Raw genomic sequence first — 24,704 nt, 5'->3', positions numbered from 1 at the left:
AGCTCACACAGTATTTCTCAATGGCTGCAAGAATGCAGCCAGAGAGAAAGAGATTGCTTTTACAGCCTTTATGGCTTTATGACCACAGTGACACTGTACTGTTAGGGTGACAGTATGTAAAAAAACAAAAAAACAAACATAAATAAATTCTTAGATTGTAAGCTCCCAGGATCAGGGCCTTCCTAACCCTCTTGTATTGAACTGTATTGTTGCTGTATTGTCTCCCATTATATTGTAAAGCGCTGAGCAAACTGTTGGCGCTATATAAATCCTGTATGATAATAATAATATATAAATCCTGTATAATAATAATAATATATAAATCCTGTATAATAATAATAAATAATATTATGAAAAAAAAATAAAAATGTAAAAAAAATTTTTTTGAAATTATAATTTTTTGTTATAAACTAATTTGGGTTATTTTTTTTACTAAAACGATAACTGAGTACATTTTGGCTAAGATTTATGATAAAATATTATTTATTTGCAAAATTTTATAAGAAAAACACTTTTTTTCAAAATTTTTGGACTCTTTCATTTATATAGCAAAAAAATTTAAAATCCCAGTGGTGAATAAATACGACCAAAATAAAGCTTTATCTGTCTAAAAAAAAATGCTAAAAAATTCATATGGGTACAGTGTTGCATGACCACGCAATTGTCATTCAAAGTGTGATAGCGCTGAAAGCTGAAAATTGGCCTGGACAGGAAGGGGGTGAAAGTGTCTGTACTGGAAGTGGTTAAATACACAGAAAGATTACATTAAAAAGGGACAGAGCAGTAGGGGTGCTTCTTTAGTGCAATAGTGTGACAAAATGAAAAGAACAGCAACACACTAATGCATGCATGGTGTGTTGCTGTGTGTTGTGGTAATGATAGAGTTCTCTAATGGGTTACTGCAGCAAATAGGTGTGAATGGGCCCTGATACATCTCCTCCCTGTCCCTACTAAGCAGGGAAACTTAGTTGAGATCAAGAGACATAGGACAGGTTTGCTGCACTGATATAAAATCTCTGCATTTTGAAGAACACCCATTTTACAAATTATAATCCATGAGGAACGTGGATGTAGCAAAATGAAGACATCCAATGTTGCAGGCTTCTGAGGCCCAGGACAAAATTATGGTTAGGATTCCAATCCGTACAAACGCTAAACCAAAACTGAAAAAAGCTTGGGTTGGAATCAGGGGCAGAATGACCATTCGAGCACTCGGGCACTGCCCGAGGGCCCGGGGTCAGTAGGGGGCCCCATGAAATGCCCCTGGTACCTTTTTTTTTTTTATAGGCTTTTTTGGGTGTGCTTTGGATGTGGGCAAGGACATAGGGGCCCCATGATCTCCTATTGCCTGGGGGCCCCATGAGTTGTCAGTCCGCCCCTGGTTGGAATTGAACCTTATTTATTTGTACAATGCTCTCAGTCTGCAAAATTGGAATTTCTATCGTTTTCTGTGTTGCAGGCTTACAGCATACATTGTCAAAATCTTCTCCGTGGCCAAAGGAATGATACACATTACTGATGATGTTTTGTGTAAATCTGTCCAATGGTTGGTCCTGTTCATGCAAAAACAAAATGGGATGTTCCAGGAAAATTTTCCTATATGTTATCAGTATGTACAGGTAAGGTTTTCACATGGTAGCGATAAAATCTGAAACAAAATTAGACTCATCTCGCTCTACCCTAAGCTCTTAATCAAGCTGGGATGACAGGTCGGTGCTCTGGCTGTAGCTCCTGCAAGTCCAAGAACAGTCTAACATCATAACAAAAGCCAAAACCCGACAGGATCTTTAAAATGAATATATGGCTTTATTGATATACAGGGTATAACATCAGAGTAACTCACGCTTATGCATTTCAGACTACATGGCCTTAATCATACTACCATACTACCATTTTGGATGGGGTAGATGCCAAATAAGAGTAAGACTGACTAAAGCTTATGTCACATGGGTGATCCCGATGCATATGGGTCACTAAAAGACTGATTATTAGTCTCTATGGAATTGTTCCTTTGCTAGTTGGGGTACTGAGATGGCTCTCTTTTACTGCCCTTGCTAACAAGGGCAGCATTCAGGGCTAGCGAGAGAGTGATTCCAGAGATGGAGAGTCTCCCTCTGGTATGACTCTGTTGCTGGCCATAAGTTGTCACTTTATCAGCCTCACTCCACCTGCCCCATTATTTCCTGACCTCCCGATCCCCCTGTCACAGAGTATCCTTCCCCAGTCACTTAACCACCTCCCCACCCTACTTACAGCACATCCCTTACGATTGACCTGGCCATCAATCTGCTGATTCTGTCTGACCACAGTTATTGCTATAAGGCAGATGGTCTACCAGACAATATGCTACTTTAACACTTCTGACTTTTCATTTAGTTGGTGTTACATATGAAAGGTGAACAAACATTTATACTGCCGTACACTTGTCCTATCTTGCAGGGTGGACTTGCTGGCTCCTCTGATCCAGATGTTGCTATCACGGCCTTTGTCACCATTGCTTTGCTGGAGAGTCAAAAATACTGTAGTGTTCAAGTCGATGTAAGTGGACTTTTATACCTGTAAATAACCTCTAGCTGTATATAATAAAGCCTCATATCTTACTATGACCTCTGTTATCCCTCTAGAATCTACAACTCAGCATTGACAAAGCCGTGAAATACATATCTGAGCATTATGGAAATTTGACCAGACCACATTCAATTGCAGTAACTTCTTATGCGTTGGTTCTGGCTGGGAAGCTACATGATTCAAATAAATTGATGTCTGTAGCAACAGGTAATAAACTACAAGGACACATTTTTTTTTTTAATTCTTCAAATTCAAATCTTAAATTCTTCAAAAGTACAAACAGGTGAGGTGACATAATCTTAGTAGGCAAGGACAAGCCAAGTTGAACCACATACACATTCTCACACCACCTCAGAGGATGTCCTGGACTGGCAACATGGCAAGGGCCACCATTGAACAAAACATCAGCTCAGTCATCCCGTAACTTTCCAAAGGGCTATACAGAACATCTCAAGGGAGCAGGTGTATTCACTGTAAGCTCATAAATGTCTCCATATGCACAAACATGGAAACCAAGGAGGCCAAAACAGGGTAGGAAAAAGGAAAAAAAGAAAAAAAAAGGGGGGGGGGTGAATGTGAGAATAATAGCAGAAGTAAGAGTCTAAGGGGGAAAACTGTACACAACCCAGATGGACACTCAAAAGGGAAACTGGCACAAAGGTTCTAAGGGGATCAGACACACCAACATAATCTATGTCTGAGGGCCCATAATATATTGAAACTTGGGGGAGAACATGAATTCCATCCAGTTGAACCAGGTTTTATTACAGCGTTCTTCCCAGTGATGGGCAAAAGCCATCAAAGACTCCATCTGGTGAGTCTTGAACCACATCTGGACTGATGGAGCAGTAGTTTTTCTTCCAACACAACAATATACTTCACTTTGTTCAATAGATGCAACAGAAGTGAGTGTTTGTATCATTTCAACGACATAGGTGTTAGGTGCAGAAGGAAGGCTGCTGCTTCCATGGACATCTGTATGTCTGTCAATTTAAGGATCCAGTGACAAACCTGGAACCAGAAGGCATATAGCCCAGGGAAAGACCAGAAAACGTGAAGCATAGTGCCCTCTTGTGCTTGGCACCTCCAACAGAGTGGAGAACTCTGTGGGAACACTTTATGTAAGGTTGATGGGATCCTATACCATCTAGCTAAAATTTTGTAGCCCTTTTCCTGGGTTTTGCAAGATATGGAGGTCTTGTGCGTCATATATTTGATTCTTCTTGCTGTTGATCACTGCAGGTGATCTATAAATCCCGTTCCCACATCATCAAGTACTGCAGAGGTGGGAGATTGGCTGGATGTGTCAACATATGGTGGGAATGGGATAGAGCATGTGACGCTAACTCCTTTGAAAGGCAGAGCCTCTCAAATGAAGTAAGGGTGACCAGAGCTCTCACCTTGCCCCAGTTAGGGGATATGAAGTGTCTCAACTGCATGGCTTTCCACAAGGGAGGACAAGGTTCAAACATAGTTTGGATACTGGAAAGAGAGCACCAATGACTGAACAAAAGTCTTGCACCCAGAATTTCTTCTCTTTTAGAGTGTTTGAAAAGGACATATCTGAAATTCCCGGTTTGAAGGATGGATGGGAAATTACAGGCATCATTCATAATGGGTCAGAAGTTGCCAGTATAGATCCCCTGAGGGTCTTGGCCACTTAAAGAGTAGCCCCGATTGTCGGGTGAGTGAGAAGAGATAGGGGCATGTCTTGGAATAACCAGGGCAGACCTTCCAGTAGGCAAGCTGAGAAAGATTGTTCGAGTAAAAGCCACTGCTTACTTGAATGTGGTTGACACCATTGCATAATGCGGGCCAAGTGTGCCACCTTATAGTATTTATAGACATCTGGCATTCCCATGTCACCTAATTCTTTAGGTATCATCCATAATTGTTTGCTAAGCATGTGGGTCTTGCCCACTCATAAGAAATTACTAAATTCCCACCTAAGTTGTTTTAGAAATGCACCAGGGACTATAATCGGGAGCATCTGGGATAAGCAGAGAAGTCAAGGAAGTGCCTTCATCTTTAAGGCACTACATCTTCTAAACCATGACAATAGTTTGGAGGCCTAGTTAAAGAGGTCTGATTGGACCTGGGAAAAAAAAGGAGGAAAATAGGCAGAATAAATATTCTGCACCTCGAATGTGAGAAAAATTCCCAGATATCTAAAACTCTGTGTGGCCTACTTAAAGAGGAACTGCGAACATACATACAGGGGTTTGACAAAAAAATGAAAACACTAAAGGATTTGCAGGTGTGAAAATTACAACATGTTTTGTGTTGAAAGAGAAAGGGATGTAACGTTCTTTTACTTCTGCTATGTGATGAGACACCTAGTCAACCGGTGGGAAGCCTCACTTTCGTCATTCACTGAGAGCACTGCTAGTAATAAGGAGTTATGTCAGAGTTTACTGAGCTTCAAAGACGGCAAATTGTTGGTGTCGCTTAGTTGGTACCTCTGTGACTAAAGTTGGCAAATTTGCTTGTCGCGAAGTACAGTTTCAAAGTTTATGATGGCATATACAGATTCTGGGAAAATGTTGTCTAATAAGTCGACATTGTCAGCTGACCGTAAGAGACAAAAGGATATGCGCAGGATTGTGACTCGGAATAGGAAAACAACTGCTGTAAAAGTGACTGCAGAGCTCAATCCCAGTCCTTTAAAGACTGAGTCCTGTGAAGACTGAGATTGATCTCTGCAGTCACTTTTGCAACAGTTGCTTAAGTGGTAATAGATAATAACACCAGGGATTTTCGATCCAGGGAATGTCAAATTGCTTTTTGGGGGATCAGGAATGAGCAAATTGGACCATACTATGTATAGGGTTTTTTGGACTACTTGAGGATTAACGGTGGGTATAGGGTTCTGTTTGTGAAGATTTTCTATTTAATCGGCTTTCCGCGGAGGGGACATGTACACTGATCATCAGGGCACTGATGATCAGTGTGCCCTGATGATCAGTGTGGCCCCAGAAGTGCCACCTGTCAGTGTCCATCAGTGCCAGCAGTCAGTGCTCATCAGTGCCACGTGCCAGTGCCCATCAGTGCCACATCAATGCCACATATCAGTGCCCATCTGAGCTGCCTTTCAATGTCACCCATCAGTGCCACCTATCAGTGCTGCCAATCAGTGTCACCTATCGGTGCCAGTCAGACGGCACTGATGCACACTGATAGGCGACACTAACAGTGCCAGTCAGTGCTGCATAACAGTGCCAGTAAGTGCTGCCTATCAGTGTCATGTATCAGTGCTGCCTTTCAGTGCCCATCAGTGATGCCTGTCAATGCCCATCAGTGCAACCTACCAGTGCCCATCAGTGCCACCTATCAGTGTCCATCAGTGCAGCCTATCATTGCCCATCACTGCAGCCTCATTAGCGCACATCAGTGAAGGAGAAAAATCACTTATTTACAAAACTGTATAATAAAAACTAAGAAAAAACTTTTTTTACAATTTTCAGTGTTTTTTGGTTTGTTTGACAAAAAATAAAAATCCCAGAGGTGATTAAATACCACCAAAAGAAAGCTCTATCTGTCTCAAAAAAATGCTAAAAATGTCATATGGGTACAGTGTTGCATGACCACGCAATTGTCATTCAAAGTGTGACAGCGCTGAAAGCTGGAAATTGGCCTGGGCAGGAAGGGGGTATAAGTGCCCTGTAGGCTAGTGGTTAAACATGTCAAAATTTAAAACTGTGCTCGCCTGTGAAATGGTCACAAACTACGGTACCTAAAATTGTCTGTAGGCGAAGCTTTAAAAGTCTTTACAGGTCAAAAAATTTTGAGTTAATCACAAATTATTGCCCGAGAATTAATGCTTTCACTGCTGTGCAGTGATATCTCACGTGTGTGGGGCAATCACGATTTACATATGCGACGGACCTATGTGTACATTTGTATCTGTATGGCGTGATGGGTTTTTTTTAGTTATTTTTATTTAAATATATTTCTCTTGCACTTTTTATATTTTCTATTAGACCCCTAATGTCTCTCCTGCCCTTCAAAGCATCTGACCAAACACAGCTGTTACAGCAAGCTGCTTTCCTGGCTGTAACAGCTAGGAAATGACAGCTCTGTAACCGGAAGTGACTAAATCCTTGTCGCATCCAGGATCTTTTGTCAAAGAGGAGATGGGGAAATGGATGTTCCTCCATCTCCTCTGTGGGTAGCTGTCCAGACGGTTTACTGCAGTTCTGGGCTCCCTAGATGAAAGAGAGTCCAGGAATGGCCGTAGGTGGTGGGAAGGGGGAGTCTTGCCTAGCAGTGTAAAAGTGATCAGACAGCTGTAAAGCCACTTTGATCACTTTTAACTGATGGCCGATCACGACTGAAAAAAATGGCAGCTGGAGGCATGATTCTGGTATTACCACTTTCTGTTCAGGACATTTATATACGTACACTGGACTACAAGTGGTTAAAGTTGACCTGAATTCAAAAAGTGAAGATTAGCTATCTTATAGGGAACCTCTAGAAATATTAATTATGTGTAAGCATTACCCTGAAAATTCCTTTTTGTCTTGAATTCCCTCTGAAAATAGCAGTGCAATTCCTGCCCCTCTAGCTATATGTCTACAGTGTGGGATCATCCAAGGCACTGCTGCTAGTGTCACCAGATTTGGTGATGATACTACTGTACTTCTTATCTTTCTTACTGGAGAGGATGCTGTTCCTGAGGACCTGTAGGTCCTAGAGCTTCTAAGCTGCTTGTGCACTGCCATTGTCTTGTATGGGGAGAGGGCAGTTCAAACACTGGATCCTACTCTTAAAAATGTAGATTCTGCCTTAGAATCGTAATGGTATTTAATTTGTTCTAGCAGAAATTAATATATTTTCCTTTTAGGTAAATCTCACTGGGATGACCCAGATAGTAAATTCTGGAATGACCAAGCATTTGGCAGATACAATTCTTTGGAGACTACAGCTTACGCTCTGCTGACTCTACTGAAAATGGAGGAGTATGACCTAGCAGATTCTGTTGCTCGTTGGCTAATTAGATCGCATGTTGATGGCGAGCAATACGGATCAACACAAGTGAGTAAGACTTCATGTATCTGCTTGCTTAAAGCTGAACCCTAGCTAAATGGCTATATGCACACATAAAATAAAAATACTGAAGGTGGCACAGTGGCTAAATGGTTAGCACTTCCTCCTGACAGTACTAAGGTCACTGGTTCGTATCCCAGCCACGGCTCCACCTGCCTGGAGTTTGCATGTTCTCCCTGTGCCTGCGTTGGTTTCCTCTGGGTACCCTGGTTTCCTCCCACACTCCAAAGACATGCTGGTAGGTTAATTGGCTCCTGTCTAAATTGTCCCTAGTATGTGTATGTATGAATGTGAGTTAGGGACCTTAGATTGTACGCCCCTTGAGGGTTAGGGACTGATGTGAATGTACAATATATATATATGTAAATTGACGGCGCTATATAAGTACCTGAAATAAATAAATAAATAAGATGTTTTACCTGCCAGAGGAGTTATATTTCTGCCCATACAGTCCTGAGATTTACATAGTGCTGCCCCGTAGCAGTTCGGCAGAATGACAGACCTGATTTCTCTCTGCTGCAGCTAAAGCAGATTTCTGCCCTCCACCCCATTCTCTTCTACCCCCTGCTTACCAGGTGGTCAATTGTGTAGGTTTTTGATCCTCACCCACCCAGAGAATCAAACGTTGTCCCGCTGAGATCCTCTTGTTCTCTGCCACCACTCTTTCCTGTGCCACCACATTGATGATTACATTATGAAGAGGACCGATGGCTCTTCCTGGTTCAGATGGTATGCCTCCTGATGCTAGGCACGTTCCCCTCCTCCTTTCTGAATGAAGAGCTTTGCCTCCTGGGTTATGTGACATCCATATCACAGGAGGCAAAGGGAGGACAGTGCAAGTCATTCACCTAGGCGAATGACATGTAAAGGGGGGCTTTTTTTTTACCAAAAAGTAAACAAACAGAAGAAAAAGACAACCCTCTTCTAAGTGAGGGGAGAAGGGGTGGATAGGAAGGAATGACTCGTGATAGCGAAGATCCACTTTAAGAAACACTTATAGCTCCTGTCCCTCATTCAACCTGTTACTGGACAATAAAGGGAGAAGCAGCAGACTAATTAGCTGATCTCTGTTTGTTAGCATATAAGCACTGAAACAGCTAATTCTCTTCTTGTGCTGCTTCTCACTCTCCCTGAGTTCTGCTTCACGGGGGATTTCAAGAAGCTGATACCAGGTCAAATTCATGTACTTACATTGGTTGCTTTTCTTGTTCAAATAATTTTATTATTTTAACATGGAACAGTACAAAATAATAAGCAAAAATATGGGTCATTGAAGGTGTACATTGATTGCACAGTAAGAAACCCAATAATACAAGGTTAGGCATCACTAATAAAGAGGACTATCAAATGGCAGTTGAGGCCTAACAAAATGGGGAGGGGGGGGAATGAGGAGGGAGGATGGGGAGGGGCATACGGCTGCACGGTAGGGGGAGAAGGGAGAAAACCGCAGTATGGTTAATGAATGGTACCATCAAAACAAAAGACGTAGATTACGGATTGAGAAGGGAGTCATCAAAATTGGATGGAAGGAAAAGTTCTACCCAGGGATTCCAAATCTTCTTGAACTTAGGGATGGAATCTAGGATAGTGGCTTCTATTTTTGCGTGAATCATTGCCTGAGTGACCCTATTCGAAACTGCAGTCATACTCAGCGAGGGAGAGTTTCATGACTTAGCGATAACCTGCTTGGCTGCGGTAGTGACTTGTAGAATGAGTTTGAAATTCGCCTTAGCGATGCCAGGTGGTCGCAGGTTAAGAAGCGCGACTAATGGATCGGGACAGAGGGTTATGGCACTGAGTGTAGATAATATTTTAAAAACCTCCACCCAAAATGCGTGGACGATTGAGCAATCCCACCAAATATGAAAAAATGTACCCAGGTCTGCACAGCCCCTGAAACAAACCGAGGGGTAATCAGGGGTATATTTCGCAATTCTAGCTGGGACTAGGTACCAGCGGGTCAAGACTTTGTAATTGGTTTGTAATATGGTTTGTAATTTGGTTTGTAATATTCTGCGACGACTCTTTGGTATTGGACCAAATAAGGTCCCAATCTGAGGGGTCGATTTGCCGTCCTAAATCCACTACCCATTTATTTGTATACGAGGGTAACAATTAGGTAGTTGAGGTTGTGAAGAGGGAATATAAATAGGAAATGAGACCCCGTCTATGGGGGTCCCTGAGGCATGCTCGCTCAAAAGGTGACAAAGTAGGTGTTGGGTTGGTTGCTGTGGTGTATGGAGCAAAGAAATGCTTCAGCTGCAGATACCTGAATATCTCAGAGGCAGGGAGGTTATGGGACTCACATAGTGAGGCGAAGGATTTAAATTTATTCCTGCATACGAAGTGTCTGGTCTGGGTGAGACCAGCCGTAAACCAGCGAGTAAAGACGTGCGGCGCGGACCAGGCTGGAGGGAAGGCTGGATTTCGAAGGTATGAAAGAAGGGGATTATGGGGTGATTGTAAGAGATAACAGGACTTCAGTTTATCCCAAAGGGACAAAAAATGCGAGGTAATGGGATTCGCAATCATGCGGCGATCAACGCGTCTCAGCCAAAGAAGGTTTGCTGTGCTAAAGGGGTCGCACTCAATGGATTCCAGAATGACCCACTGCGGGGTTTCATTGGTAGCATGATACTTTGGCAATTGTGCTATATGCGCCACTTGGTAATACTTGCTAATTTCAGGGAGGCCCAGACCGCCATAGAGTTTGGATCGGTATAGAGTAGAGCAAGGAACACGGGGGCGGACTTTGCCCCAAACATAGGAGGAAATACGGCGCTGTAATACGCGAAGGTAGTGAGAAGGTACTGGGATAGGGAGAACTCTGAAGAGGTAAAGGATTTTGGGGCGGATCGACATCTTCACAACAGCTATCCTGCCCAGCCACGCCAACGGAAGGGAGAACCATTTGGTCATTAGTGCCGTTAGATGAGCTAGCATAGGAATGTAGTTAGCGATATAGAGACCTGAGATATGTGGGGTGAATTTTATACCCAAAAAGGGAACAGAGCCTTGCGACCACGAGAACGGCAGGATCAATTTTAGATGGGTAAGTTCATTGGGTGGGAGCGAGATATTAAGCGCAAGTGACTTCTGGGGATTAATTTGGAGGCCAGAGGGCGTCCCAAACCTATCAAGTAGACGAAGAAGGGTAGGTGTGGATGTTAAGGGAGAGGTGAGAAAAAGTAAGACATCATCTGCGAATAAGCACAGTTTATGTGAGGTGCCTCCTATCTCAAGTCCGCAGATATCCGGGTCAGTCCTAATCAATAGGGCCAGCGGTTCTATAGCTAATGCGAAAAGCAGAGGGGATAGGGGACAACCTTGTCTGGTGCCACGCATAATTGGAAAATGAGCAGATCGATGCCCTAAGTATTTGATCCTGGCCGAAGGGCCCTGCTAGAGAGAAAAGATCCAGGTTAAGAAATGCGGGCCAAAACCCCATTGGCGCAATATGTAGTGTAGGTATGGCCACGAGACAGTGTCGAACGCTTTCTGTATGTCTAAGGACAAGAAGCAAGCAGGAATATTGCGAGTTTTGGCTAAGTGTGCTAAAAGGGATGCATGTCTGACGTTGTCCCCAGCTTGTCAGGTTGGTATGAAGCCGACCTGATCATTGTGGATTAGGGATCCAATACATGTATTGAGGCGAGTAGATAGGATTTTAGCTAGGAGATTAACATCTACGTTAAGGAGGGAGATTGGTCTATAATTGGACCATTGCGTGTCAGATGAATTCGGCTTAGGGATCATAGAGATGTTGGCTTGCACTGTATCTGAGTTAAAGGTATGGCCTGAAAGTATGGCGCTAAACGCATTAGTCATGATAGGCGTGAGAATGGGGGCAAACTTTTTATAATATGTGGCAGAAAAGCCGTAGGGTCCTGGGCGTTTACGGGGCTTTAGGGAATTGATAGCATTTAAGGTTTCAACTACTGAGATAGGTCGCTCCAGTGCTCCTAAGTGATTCTCAGCCAATTTCGGGAAAGGAAGGGAAGCAAAAAGGGCTTCGGCCTGGGAAGAGTCAAAGGGCGTGGAGGCAGAGTAAAGGCGTGAGAGATGCTTGTGGAAGGTGCGCAGAATCCGTTCGGGGTTGCTGGTGAGATTTGCAGTTGAGGCCCGTAACCGTATGGGTCTAACAGTTTGGTCTAGTTTACGGAGAGAGAGAGCAAGGAAAGTGCCAGGTTTGTTGGTTTTAGTGTAGAATTTGTGTGGAGATCTGCGGATGGAGAGCTCGGCTCGGTCCGTGAGGAAGAGGTCCAGGGCTATGCGGGAGTGCTCGAGAGCTTCTTTGTTAGCAGGGGTGGGGGAAGTTTGGAAGGCGGCATGGGATTGATCATAAGCTTGTTCAAGGAGGAGGCGTTTCTGCCTCCTTTCTCTACTCAGGAAGGAGGCTTTGCTGATACAGAGTCCGCGAAGTACCGGTTTGTGTGCTTCCCATAGTAAGAGGGGGGAGATTTCAGGGGTTTGGTTTAAGGAGAGAGAGTCCTTAAGCGCAACTGCTATCTCTGAGCAATAAACTGGGTCAGCCAGCAGGCTTTCGTTAATGATCTAGGAGGGATCAGGGGGAGCTGGGGTCAAAGAAGCAATGGTAGTGACCACTGCACAGTGATCCGACCAAGGGATCGGTAGGATGTCAGAAGCTAAGATGCGGGGGGAAGAACTGGCGGTCATAAAAATATGATCTATTCTCGAAAAAACCTTATGTGGGTGGGAGTAAAAAGTATACTGGCGTTTAGAGGGATTGATTTCCCTCCAGGAATCGACCAATGAATAATGGTGCAGTATGGATTGGAAGGAGTGGTTGGGGGTATGCGGAGAAGGGGATTGCGGGGATTTGTCTAGAAAGGGGTATATTATATGGTTAGAGTCTCCACAGACTATGAGCGTGCCTCGTTTATGATGAACTATAACCGAGAAGAGGTGGGAAAGGAACGGCAGAGGACCCTGGTTAGGAGCATAATAATTAGCTATGGTGACCTCAAAGTCCAGCAATTGCCCAACAAGTATGATATAACGACCCTCTGGATCCTTAATCTCAGCATGTAACTTAAAAGGAGTTGTACGGTGAAGGGCGTCTTAAACCCCTCTACACTTAGTAGCAGCAGAGGCCACGTAAACCTGTGGGTAACGAGGGCCAAAGAATTTGGGAATAGAGGTATGAGTGAAGTGTGTTTCCTGAAGACAGACTATATGCGCATTATGTGACGCAAATGAGTGGAAGGCTTTGTTGCGCTTCTGCGGGATGTTAAGACCCTGAACATTCAGTGTGAGGATATATATATATATACAGTGGGGATCGAAAGTTTGGGCACCCCAGCTAAAAACTTGTATTAATGTGCATAAAGAAGCCAAGGAAAGATGGAAAAATCTCCAAAAGGCATCAAATTACAGATTAGACATTCGTATAATATGTCAACAAAAGTTAGATTTTATTTCTATCATTTATACTTTCAAAAAAACAGAAAACAAAAAAATGGCGTCTGCAAAAGTTTGGGCACCCTGCAGAGTTAATATCTTGTACTGCCCCCTTTGGCAAGTATCACAGCTTGTAAACGCTTTTTGTAGCCAGCCAAGAGTCTTTCAATTCTTGTTTGAGGTATCTTTGCCCATTCTTCCTTACAAAAGTCTTCCAGTTCTTTGAGATTTCTGGGCTGTCTGTCACGCACTGCTCTTTTAAGGTCTATCCATAGATTTTCAATTATGTTGAGGTCAGGAGATTGTGAAGGCCATGGCAAAACCTTCAGTTTACGCCTCTTGATGTAATCCCCCGTGGATTTCGAGGTGTGTTTAGGATCATTATCCATTTGTAGAAGCCATCCTCTCTTTAACTTCAACTTTTTCACAGATGGCATCAAGTTACCATCCAAAATTTGCTGAAATTTTATTGAATCCATTTTTCCTTCTACTCGTGAGATGTTCCCTGTGCCACTGGCTGCAACACAACCCCAAAGCATGATTGATCCAACCCCATGCTTAACAGTTGGACAGAGGTTCTTTTCATTAAATTCTGTGCCCCTTCTTCTCCAAACGTACCTTTGCTCATTCCGGCCAAAAAATTCAATTTTAACCTCATCGGTCCACAGAACTTGTTTCCAAAATGCATCAGGCTTGTCTATATGTTCATTTGCAAAGTTCAAACAATGATATTTGTGGTGAGGACGTAGAAGAGGTTTTCTTCTGATGATTCTTCCATGAAGACCATATTTGTACAAGTATCTCTTTTTATAGTGGAATAGTGTACCACAACTCCAGTGTCTGCCAGATCTTTCTGGAGGGATTGTGCAGTCAAACGTGGGTTTTGAATTGTTTTTCTCACAATCCTGCGAGCTGTTCTGTCTGATATTTTTCTTGGTCTTCCAGATCTTGCTTTAACTTCCACTGTTCCTGATGACTGCCATTTCTTAATTACATTCCGAACAGAGGATATTGACATCTGAAAACGCTTTGCTATCTTCTTATAGCCTTCTCCAGCTTTGTGAGCGTCAACTATTTTCAGTTTCAGTTTTCTAGACAACTGCTTAGAAGAACCCATGGTGCTGATTGTTGGAGCAAGGTCAGATGAGTCTGGGCATTTAAAACCTTTGAGATTGACATCACCTGGTCTTCCCAGACGATGATTGAGAACAATCCATGACACTGGCAGGTCTCAGCTTGGCAAAGGGGGCAGTGCATGCTATAAATTCTGCAGGGTGCCCAAACTTTTGCAGATGCCATTTTTTGGTTTTCTGTTATTTTGAAAGTGTAAATGATGGAAATAAAATCTAACTTTTGTTGACATATTATAAGAATGCCTAATCTGTAATTTGATGCCTTTTGGAGATTTTTCCATCTTTCCTTGGCTTCTTTATGCACATTAATACCATTTTTTAGCTGGGGTGCCCAAACTTTCGATCCCCACTGTATATACATATGAGAGAGTCAATTGACTAAACTCTGTGGGTGGCGACTGTGTGGGTGGCAACGGACCACCACATAAGGAGCAGGATTAAGGGTCAAAGGTGGTCAACGGGATTCAATCCATTGAATCTTGTGGGGAGGGAGCAGGAGAAGAAAAGCATCCCCGCTTGTGTACGTTTAGGTTAGGGATCCGTGACGGCTGGGATTTCTGCAGTGAGCACGACGCCGAACGCCTTCTGGAAGTCTCAGACTGTGCATCGGGAGGGTGCAGCTGGAGGTTCCGTAGCGCATCCTGAAGCTCGTCAGTAGTCTTGCATACGTCGTCACGGGCTTGATAGCGGAAGCGTACCGCAAAGGGAAAGCACCATTTATATGGTATACTATGCTGTTGAAGCACTAGCAAGTGCGGTTTCATGGCTCTACGTTTGGTGATGGTAGTGGGGCAAAGGTCCTGAAACAGCTGGTAATGATGGCCCTGGAACAGGAGGGACTCCGAATTGCGGGTCTTTGTTCGGAAAAAATGAAGTTTAACTATGATGTCTATGATGTGCCGTCAGTGCGCTTTGGAGCTAGTGCCCTGTGGACCCTATCCATCTCAAGGCGTTCTATTGGGATAGCGGGGGCAAGCTCTTGGAATAGCGCAGTAGCTGTAGATTGGACATCAATAATTGACTCAGGGAGGCCACGAATACGCACGTTGGAGCTTCTGGCCCGGTTCTCAAAGTCCTCTAAACGCGCCTGAAGTATAGCGTTTTCGTCACGCACCAAGTCTAGCTCATCCCCTTGCGTTTGGAGAGATGCATCCATGTCGTCCACCCTCTGTTCTAGGTCCGCAGTGCGTTGCCCCAGCTCACGGATTTCCCTGGACAGCTGGTCAGTTATGCGGTCTGAGGTCTGTTTCAGGGTCTTATGTAGCATTTTCTCAAAGCGAGTTAGAATGTCAGGGGCAGTGAGGTCAGGCGTCGAGGCATGTTTGGGGGTCGCAGTGTCATCATCTAACTCACCCTCTGAAGAGCTTGGGCGTCTCGGCTGCTCTGTTTGCAGGGCTGCAAGTCTGGAGAGGGCTGGCTGGCTGTTGCGGTGCTCCGATGCGGCGGCCATCTTGGAGGAGGCACGGGCTAGGGCCTCCTTTATGGGCTTATGCGGCGGCGGCGCTTGATGTTTATGTGCCACCCTGACCATATTGACAGGTGGCCGGGGGGCGCGGGCCCGGATCGCGCGGCGGTGAGGCTGTCTTCCCTGCAGCGCGGAGGAGCCTCAGGGAGACATGTCCTGAGCCGTCAGCCGCGCATGCGCACCCCTCACATTGGTTGCTTTTATTAAATACATTTAACCATGTGTGACAGTGTGGCGATCTGTCACCCTGGATTCTCAACAAGGCAGGTTGAGGGGCTCCAGGGTAAAGGTTTGATATGGAGGAAAGTAGCTTTTCACTTTCCTCCTTTGTTTGTAAGGTCCATTTTGGGATCTGGAGCCTGGAGATTTCGAAGCGATTTGGGAGGGATGAAATCTCCAATCCTGGGACCAGGTTTTGGGATAGGCCAGGAGACTAATTGCACAGGTGTGTGCAGGCCTTTAGAGAGAGTCAGGACCAGGGTTCTGGGCTCCACCCCGGCAGCTAGGAGTCAGGAGAGCTCCGCCCCGGCAGCTAGGAGTCAGCAGGGCTCCACTGGGAAGACAGGAGGTCACTGCCTGGAAGTCAGGTGGGCTTCACCTAGGAGAGGTGGAAGCCAGAAGCAGCAAGGGGCTGCTAGAGACTAGCTGTGTGCTAGTGGCCATAATTCTTGAAGAAGTCTGCAGGAGACAGACATCAAACTGTGTGTAAGCCAGGAGGCTGAATCTTTGTTTTGTTGGTGGATACCCCTGTGTGGGAAGCATTATGTTTATGGGACATTTTCTGTAAATAAAAGTGGGCTAAAAAGGCCCAGAAAAAGAAAGCGAGTAGCTGTTTGCGTTTGAAAGCTCTACCACGTTGAAGCGAGTTCCCACATATGGTGGAGGATGCAGTGGGCAGAATTGGAGATCCCAGCGATTGAAGTAAGTTCATCAGTTATATGAACTGTTTGGTGCATAAGTCTGCACTATCTGTGTGTGCAGGTGAGGAGAACCTGCTAGTGAAAAGGACTTTGCCTTAAAGAGACAGTGTTCCATGTTGTTGCTGAACTGTGTAACACACTGTTGTGTGCATGACTGCAAAGATGGGGCGGTCAAAACAAAAAAAGGAGGCAATGCTTTCTGAAATGAGAGATAGAGCCCTGTGGCTAGGGAGTTATATACTGCATGCCCCAGCCAAGCCGGGAAATTTAGATGTGGGTGAGTCTGCTGTGGACTGGTGCAAGCGGCACCTGGCAGCAGTGAACCAACCTACAGAGGAAAGCAAGCCAACCTTCAGTGCAAGGAGAGAGCTGCAGGATGTACGTACCTGGGAGAGGGGTGTTGTCACCCATGGCAACGCTGCTGCAGTTAAACCAGTAGCTGTTGTGAAAAATGTGAATGTGTCACGGCTTGAGAGTTGGTCCAGCAGAGAGAAGCCCATGCTATGTGCAAGGAGTGGGACTGACCAGAGGCCAGGACCAAGAGTGAAGGCCCATAGCAACACAGAGGAGGCCAATCGGGCTGTCTGTGTACGGGGGGCTATGTTGTACAAGGATCATGGCAAGTGGCATCAAGAGGAGCCAATACAGCGTGTTGGAAAGAGCCAGCAAAGTTCTGCTTGGAGAGTGCAATCTCCCATGGCGACCGGAGAAAAAGTAGTGCCTGGAAGGAGGAGCTGCATTGAAGATGTGGCTCAGTATCCCAACAAAGATAAGCGTGGAAATGTACCATGCCTGGATTGTGGTCAGTGGGGGAATGGGATCTTTTCCTGTCCAAGACTCTGGAATACCGCTGATACTACGCTTGTTTGAAAATGTTGGCGGCCACCTCTGGCAACAGGGAGGAAGTTCCTGTTGGGCCTGCAGGGGGTGCCAGAGAGTCCATGGAGCCTATGATGGCGTCTGTTTCTTCACTTTGGGGCAAAGGAAAAGTTGCCAAGAAAAGTGCAGTTGAGGATGCGTTTATGAGACGACGCACTCAAATGAAGATGGCAACACCTACAACTGTGGTGGGTAAGACTGTGTGTAATAAAACCATGGCTGGGACTGTCATGTTGAGAAGGACTGGTTGTGAGACTGTCCATTCTGATGTAGGAGTGACCCCAGTTAGTTGGGCCACTGAATGTGCTTTTGAGAGTGACTTTTCCCTGTGCAGTGCCTTGTACAGTGGGGAGTTAGGGGTTAAAGGAAAACCTGTGCATGGTTCTCAAAAAGCAAGTGATGTCACTAATGTGTGCCAGGTACAGGTTGGTAGTAGGCTAGTACAGCCCACAAGAGCTACAAATGCTGATTTTGTTGTTGATGAGAAATGTACTGCTGTTGGGAAAACCCTGAGCTCTTGCAGTGCAAAAGCTGTAATTAAAGATGGGTCATTTCCCATAGCAACTGGTGGTAAGACAGCACAGGTGTCCTTGGACATCTCCAGGGGTCTTCGTGTATTGGAGCCGGAGGTTGCCCTGGACAACTGCGATGTCACTCTGGTGGAGCAGAGTGAAACTGCACCTTGTAATAGGAGTGTGTTGGTGCAGTCTAACAATACGGAAAGTGTTCAGGTGAACAGCGGGTTAATGCAGCCTGGGAAAAATGCAAATGTGTGTGTAATTCAGGAAGTATCACCAGAGCAAAATGGTGGATGTGAGGTATTGCAACCTGCAGTTGGAAAACAGGTGTTACCCAAGTCTGATGTGATCCAGAGTGATTTGTGCAATGGATCTGCAACTAAGCCCGTCTATTCTTGTGTGTCTCCTTGGGCGGATGGATCGGTGCTGAGGAGCACTGGTGAATTGAGCACATATACAATGGACTGGGATAGTTGGGGTAAAAGGCTAATCTCGTTGTTAGATGAGGCTTTTATGCAAAAAAATAAGGTGGACACTGTTTCTGCTGTGCCAGCAGGAGGATCTATAGAACGGCCTATAGATAAGGGCGTGCATACAGCAGAGACTTTGTCTGTGACCCACAAATGTGATGTTGGCATGGAGTGTCAAAATGATGTCACTGGGAATGATCAGGGGCAGCTTGTGGATACTGAGTCTGAGACGTTGAGAGTGAGCCCAGCACATGGCAGCGCTCTGGTGGAGCGCCAGGCTGTGGTTATCTCCAGCTTGGAGGAGGTCCCTTTAAAAGTTTCAGCTTCTCAAGTCTCAGCAGGTGAGTCTCTCAGCGTTCCCAGTGCCCTAAATATGGTCAGGAAGGTCTTGGGTATAGAGTCAAGTGGTTGGATTGTAACCAAAGTATTAAAGGAGATGCTTGAACTTTGGAATGTACAACCAATGTATACTGGGGTGTCTCCTCCACAGTCAGATGGTCTGGTACTGCGGAGTACCACTAGGTGGAGCACCGAATGGCTGGCTGTACAGATCAAAGGGGAACAAGAAAATCGTTTGTTTCTGAATTTGTTGATGGTGTTAAAAGTTGTATCAGGGTATGCTGCTGGACTACCTGTAAATGTGATATATGAGAAATGTCTTGGAGTATTGCAAAATGTGTCAAAGGTTTCACCTAACAGCCAGGTGGGAAGCATTTCTGCTGCTATGGTCCAGGATGGTGCTGGTCAGTTGTCAGTGAAGGGCGTGTTGACTGCACCAGTGGACAAACCACATGAGATGGAAGGGCCGAGCATGGACCAGAGAACAGCAGAGATCCTGACCAGGGCTCAAACGGATATGCATAAAGAAATCAGGGTCATTGGGCCAAAAAGAGGTTTATGTAGCAGTTCTGATAAGACACCTGAAATACAGGGAGAAATGGTATGTGAAAACTGGCAAAATAGATCAAAAGAGAGCTCATCTGTACCGGGTTTGGATACAGATCCAAGTGCTGTAGGAAAAGTTAAAATGGTGGGACAGCCGCCTGCAGATTGCATGACACCAGGTGAAGTGGCATTTTGTGAGGTTCACGTGGGTGATGGCTGCCCTATGGTGTGTGTGCCCTCTACAGACACTGTCCTAACTAATGCTGGAAAAGATATTGAAAGGTGTAACACTGATTGGAATTTATCTGTTCATGGTAAACTCTATGCTGTGGTAATGAGTCATGCAGGTTTGATGGCTAAAGGTACAAGAAATCAGGGGGGTGGTCCTGGTACAAATACAGTAGAAATAGTTCCCCTACAGCCTTGGGACAGTAATACTGAGAAAGGTAATAGGAAACCTGAGCACCTAAAGCAAAGGGGCAGAAAGGTCGATAGAAAGGCCAGGGGGACCCTGTTAGGATTTCAAGAGAGAAAGGGTTTATGGAAGTGCACCCGGAAAAAGAGTAGGGAAAGTCTGAGTAGAGCCCATAGCAGAGTGACAATGGGGCTTGGGAAGAGACACCAAAGGAGTCATTGGGTAGAGTTCCCCTTTAGGACAGGTATAGTCAGACCAGATTGGACCCCTGTAAGTGAGAGCTGGCACAGAGGTGCCAGAAGGTATAAGTTGTGTGTTCTGCCCCCTACGGGATCAAAACAAAGGGGGGGGATATGTGACAGTGTGGCGATCTGTCACCCTGGATTCTCAACAAGGCAGGTTGAGGGGCTCCAGGGTAAAGGTTTGATATGGAGGAAAGTGGCTTTTCACTTTCCTCCTTTTGTTTGTAAGGTCCATTTTGGGATCTGGAGCCTGGAGATTTCGAAGCGATTTGGGAGGGATGAAATCTCCAATCCTGGGACCAGGTTTTGGGATAGGCCAGGAGACTGATTGCACAGGTGTGTGCAGGCCTTTAGAGAGAGTCAGGACCAGGGTTCTGGGCTCCACCCCGGCAGCTAGGAGTCAGCAGGGCTCCACCCCGGCAGATAGGAGTCAGGAGAGCTCCACCCCGGCAGCTAGGAGTCAGCAGGGCTCCACTGGGAAGACAGGAGGTCACTGCCTGGAAGTCAGGTGGGCTTCACCTAGGAGAGGTGGAAGCCAGAAGCAGCAAGGGGCTGCTAGAGACTAGCTGTGTGCTAGTGGCCATAATTCTTGAAGTCTGCAGGAGACAGACATCAAACTGTGTGTAAGCCAGGAGGCTGAATCTTTGTTTTGTTGGTGGATACCCCTGTGTGGGAAGCATTATGTTTATGGGACATTTTCTGTAAATAAAAGTGGGCTAAAAAGACCCTGAAAAAGAAAGCGAGTAGCTGTTTGCGTTTGAAAGCTCTACCACGTTGAAGCGAGTTCCCACACATGTATTAAATATTTCAGAAATGTATTCTGTGATCTGCCTGAAGTTCAATAAAGGATTAGATGTGCCTAGAGTAGTTTTAATGTCCCCTGCTCTATAAAACTAAATTATTTTCAATAATAATAATGAAATAATTAAGCATGAAGCAAATAATATTTAAACGTGATACTTGTGAGCTACTATGGTGTATTTTATAAAATATAAATTAATTTACAAATTAAACCATCAATAACATAACGAAAATGAAATATGTGGGTCGCTTACACCCTAAATAGGGGCGGACTGGCAACTCATGGGGCCCCCAGGCAATAGGGGATCATGGGGCCCCTGTGTCCTTGCCCAAACTCAAAAAAGCCTATGAAAAACGTACCAGGGGCATCTCATGGGGCCCCCTACTGACCCGAGTTTCCAAACGGTCAGTCTGCCCCTGAGTCCCTACACATACCCATACTCGTATGTAGCTAAAAATCAACTTATATAAAATCGTGTTGCGCTCCACTAATATTGAAAATAATTAAATTAATATGTATACTTATGCCCTGTGTACTCAACAAGTCTCTTATACAATACAAATATATAACATTCGTGATCCTACAATAAATCTGTGCTTGTTTCCACATTCCGTGAAACATTAATAAATGTGTAAACTTATATAAAAAAAATTCCTTCCAAATAAAATATGAATAAATCTCAAATTCCACATGGTGATTCGTTCTCATTGCGTGCTCCTTCACCAGTGTGTACTCACCTTATTTCTATGACCAAACCATTAAGTGAGGTCAAAAACCGCTTGTGTCCCCTTAAATGGACTTGTAGGTGAATGTAGGGCTGTATCCCTGTCCCAGATGGATGGATGGATGAGTGGAGTAACTCCCTTTTTCCAGCAGGGGGTCTTGGTGTTATCCAGAGACCTAATTTCCTGGATTCAGGTGGATGGATTTCTCCCTTTCTCCTCCAGGGGGTCTTTCCTCTCCTTACTGATCCTCTCCTTATCTCTCCATATGTGTTAACAAATTTGTAGTGGTAGGACCAGGGGCGGACTAACAACTCATGGGGCCCCCGGGCAATAGGGGATCATGGGGCCCCTGTGTCCTTGCCCACACTTAAACCACACCCAAAAAAAGCCTATGAAAGGTACCAGGGACATCTCATGGGGCCCCCTACTGACCCCGGGCCCTCGAGCAGTGCCCAAGTTCCCCAATGGTCAGTCCGCCCCTGGGTTGGACTACAGAATATCGGGGTGCCGTGACGTGGCGTGCCTCTGTAGCTTACTGTTCTACAACACTAGAATCTAGCTTGATATATGGAAACATCACTTGAATAAATATTAACACATATGGACTTTTGAGATTTATTTTTATTTTATTTGGAAGGAATTTATTTTTTATAAGTTTACACATTTATCAATGTTTCACAGAATGTGGAAATAAGCACAGATTTATTGTGGGATCACGATTGTTATATATGTATATTGTATACGAGATTTGTTGATTACACAGGGCATAAGTATACATATTAATATAATTATTTTCAATATTAGTGGAGCGCGACACGATTTTATATAAGATGAAGCAAATAATACTTGACAAAAAAACATGGAAAGTGACAGTTGTAGTCAGTATGATGGATGTCAAAGCAGAGGTTTCCTCTTATATTGGAAGTAAGTGGAATGGTGCACCTTTACGTTGGTGGTCAGTGGGAGAAAGACGTCATCACTTTGGTTATCAGTGGGAAGAATGTCCCTCTTATAGAATACTTGAAACCGATAATATTAATGTTAGTGGGCACTTACTTGAGAGACACAAGGAGAGGCTCAACATTTTCTAAAAGAATGAATTTATGGTGACCTGCCAAAACTATGCTGGTACCACTAGGCTGAAAGTCAGTGAGAAACTGTATCTTGCTGAAGAAACCCCTAGAGCAACCCAGAGGTTCCATGATGGAGGAACCCTAAGGTTTCATGAAATCCTTGTTGAGAAAGGCTAATGTGTGGTTACTTACTCCTGAGACAGAAGGAGAAGCTCAACTTTTTTTCACAAGAACGACTCTTTCGTGTTCTGCCAAAATTATGCAGGCACCATTAGGCAGAAAATCAGTATGAAACTTTTCCTTGCTTAAGTCACCTCTAGCAGTCTCTGGAGGAACCATTTCATGAAATCCTTGTTGAGAAAGGCAATTCTAGTAGTAGTTAGTCAAATGCAACTGGACTTGTTCTGTAATGTTTGAAGACGTTTTGAAGAAGTTTACTAATTGCTCAAATAATTGTCATGAATGTATCTGTCAGGGATGCGGGTGTGACCAGAAGTGTGTGGACTGACACAGGGAAACGTAGGCTTCAGATATGGTAAATAATATAATTTATTGAGACTAACAATACAAACATAAACGCAGTGCACCAAACCCCAAGCTAACACAAATACATACAACAAGGTGAAACAAACCCAAACCTAAACTGATATAGATACACAGGTACATACACATATAGAGCACAACTTAGTCAGGCAGGCCGGGTCGATAACTATCGGGCAGGTAGGTACAGGAGAAGCAGGCGGAGAGAATGGTCAGGGTCACAAGCCAGGGATCAAACAGGAGAAGTCAGCAGAGGTCAGGATCAGGCAGGGTCAGCAACAAGTCAGGCAGGAACTTGAACAGGAACAGGAATGCAGGTTACAAGATACAGGGGCCCATGGAAAAACACACACACCAAAGCACAGACTGCAGGTCTAGCCATCCCTTAAATACACCACCTGCAATCAGCCCCAGGTGATGGCTAATTGCCGAAGTGAACCTCTGGTTGTTAAGAGCACCCGCTGGCCAGCCCTGGTACTGCAGCCCACAAGGCAGGTGAGTCCCACCACTATTGGCAAGTCCATTCCTGACAGTATCACAATATTTACATCTCTACCTCAGCAATTTGACAACAATTTACACATTTTTCCTTATAACTTACACAATAACACCTATCTGTCTGTCCTATGTGTCTAGACAACTGTCATGCTGTTTGAAGCTTTGGCCAAGTACCAAGAGGCAATGGAAGATAAGATGGTGTTGGACATGGATGTATCTGTTCACCTTCCCGAGAGGAAAGACCCTACTACATACCGCCTCAATCTGCAAAATAAGCTAAATGCCCGATCTGATGAGGTAAGACACGTGAAACTTGGTAGGCAGATATATATATATTCTAATATGGTGAGCCCAGGATCCTCAGCCAGCCGCTTGGTAAATCCTGGTATAACCAAAACAACATAAAAGCTCACCACCAAATATATCAGTTCCTGTCTGCTTTGGGGCATAGGAAAAACTGCAGGAGCTCAGCAAAACAGTGTCTCGGTCACCAGATTGTTCACACCTGTGAACCACTCTACACTACCTCATAAACATCGGCTGATGGCTTCATGTTGCTTTTCAAGCTGGTGGGTTAACCCTTTCTGGACCAATGTCCCTGTAATCAGGGTTTGTAGGCTCTTTCCCACCCAAAGTCTCTCAGAGCCTTCAAATCCGGAGCCTCAAATAAGGACGTACCAATTCTAAGAGTACTAAAATCAGTCCTCTCCTTTCTGATTGGACTACCTTGGAACACCTCACCCAGTATGGGTGGGAATTACTGAGTACTAACAATGTCTCTTGAACTCTCCCTTAAAGGAACCACAAACCAAATTGTGGGGAAATATCTCTGCTGTACTGGACCCCTCCCTGGCATCCTGTACAATATACAGTATATATATAAAATGATTTCTTTGCTCTATATCAATATTTAAGCAAAGCTATAGGGGAAAAGTAGTAAGGGGAAAAAATGAGTAGTGGGGTCAGAGTGGGGAAGTAGCTGTGTAGATAATGTTCACTTAGAGCAGTGGTTCACATAAAGGATCAGTTTACTGTCCTTTAGACTTTAGGGGTCTAGATTGCGACAAGTGGGAGTAGAAAATGTCCTTCCATAAGTGGAAGTAA

The 24,704-nt window shown here is 44.7% G+C and overlaps 1 protein-coding gene across 1 annotated transcript in view; it reads left to right on the top strand.

The window, feature by feature from the left end:
• The window catches only part of LOC149453933 (venom factor-like), a 374,515-nt gene that overhangs the window by 292,862 nt on the left and 56,949 nt on the right, over positions 1–24,704 (top strand). Inside the window, exons 26-30 of the mRNA XM_089687988.1 lie at positions 1,460–1,619; positions 2,440–2,538; positions 2,625–2,775; positions 7,412–7,602; positions 23,739–23,897. Of these exons, the coding sequence (XP_089544114.1) occupies positions 1,460–1,619; positions 2,440–2,538; positions 2,625–2,775; positions 7,412–7,602; positions 23,739–23,897 (760 nt within the window). The remainder of the gene's footprint in view (positions 1–1,459; positions 1,620–2,439; positions 2,539–2,624; positions 2,776–7,411; positions 7,603–23,738; positions 23,898–24,704) is intronic.

The sequence above is a fragment of the Staurois parvus genome, unplaced genomic scaffold, assembly GCF_062004578.1.
Source record: "Staurois parvus isolate SC_StPar_1 unplaced genomic scaffold, SC_StPar_1.0 ptg000444l, whole genome shotgun sequence".
Taxonomy (NCBI): domain Eukaryota; kingdom Metazoa; phylum Chordata; class Amphibia; order Anura; family Ranidae; genus Staurois; species Staurois parvus.
Note: the sequence above shows the minus strand (reverse complement) of the source record. Positions and strands in the feature narration are given on the sequence as shown.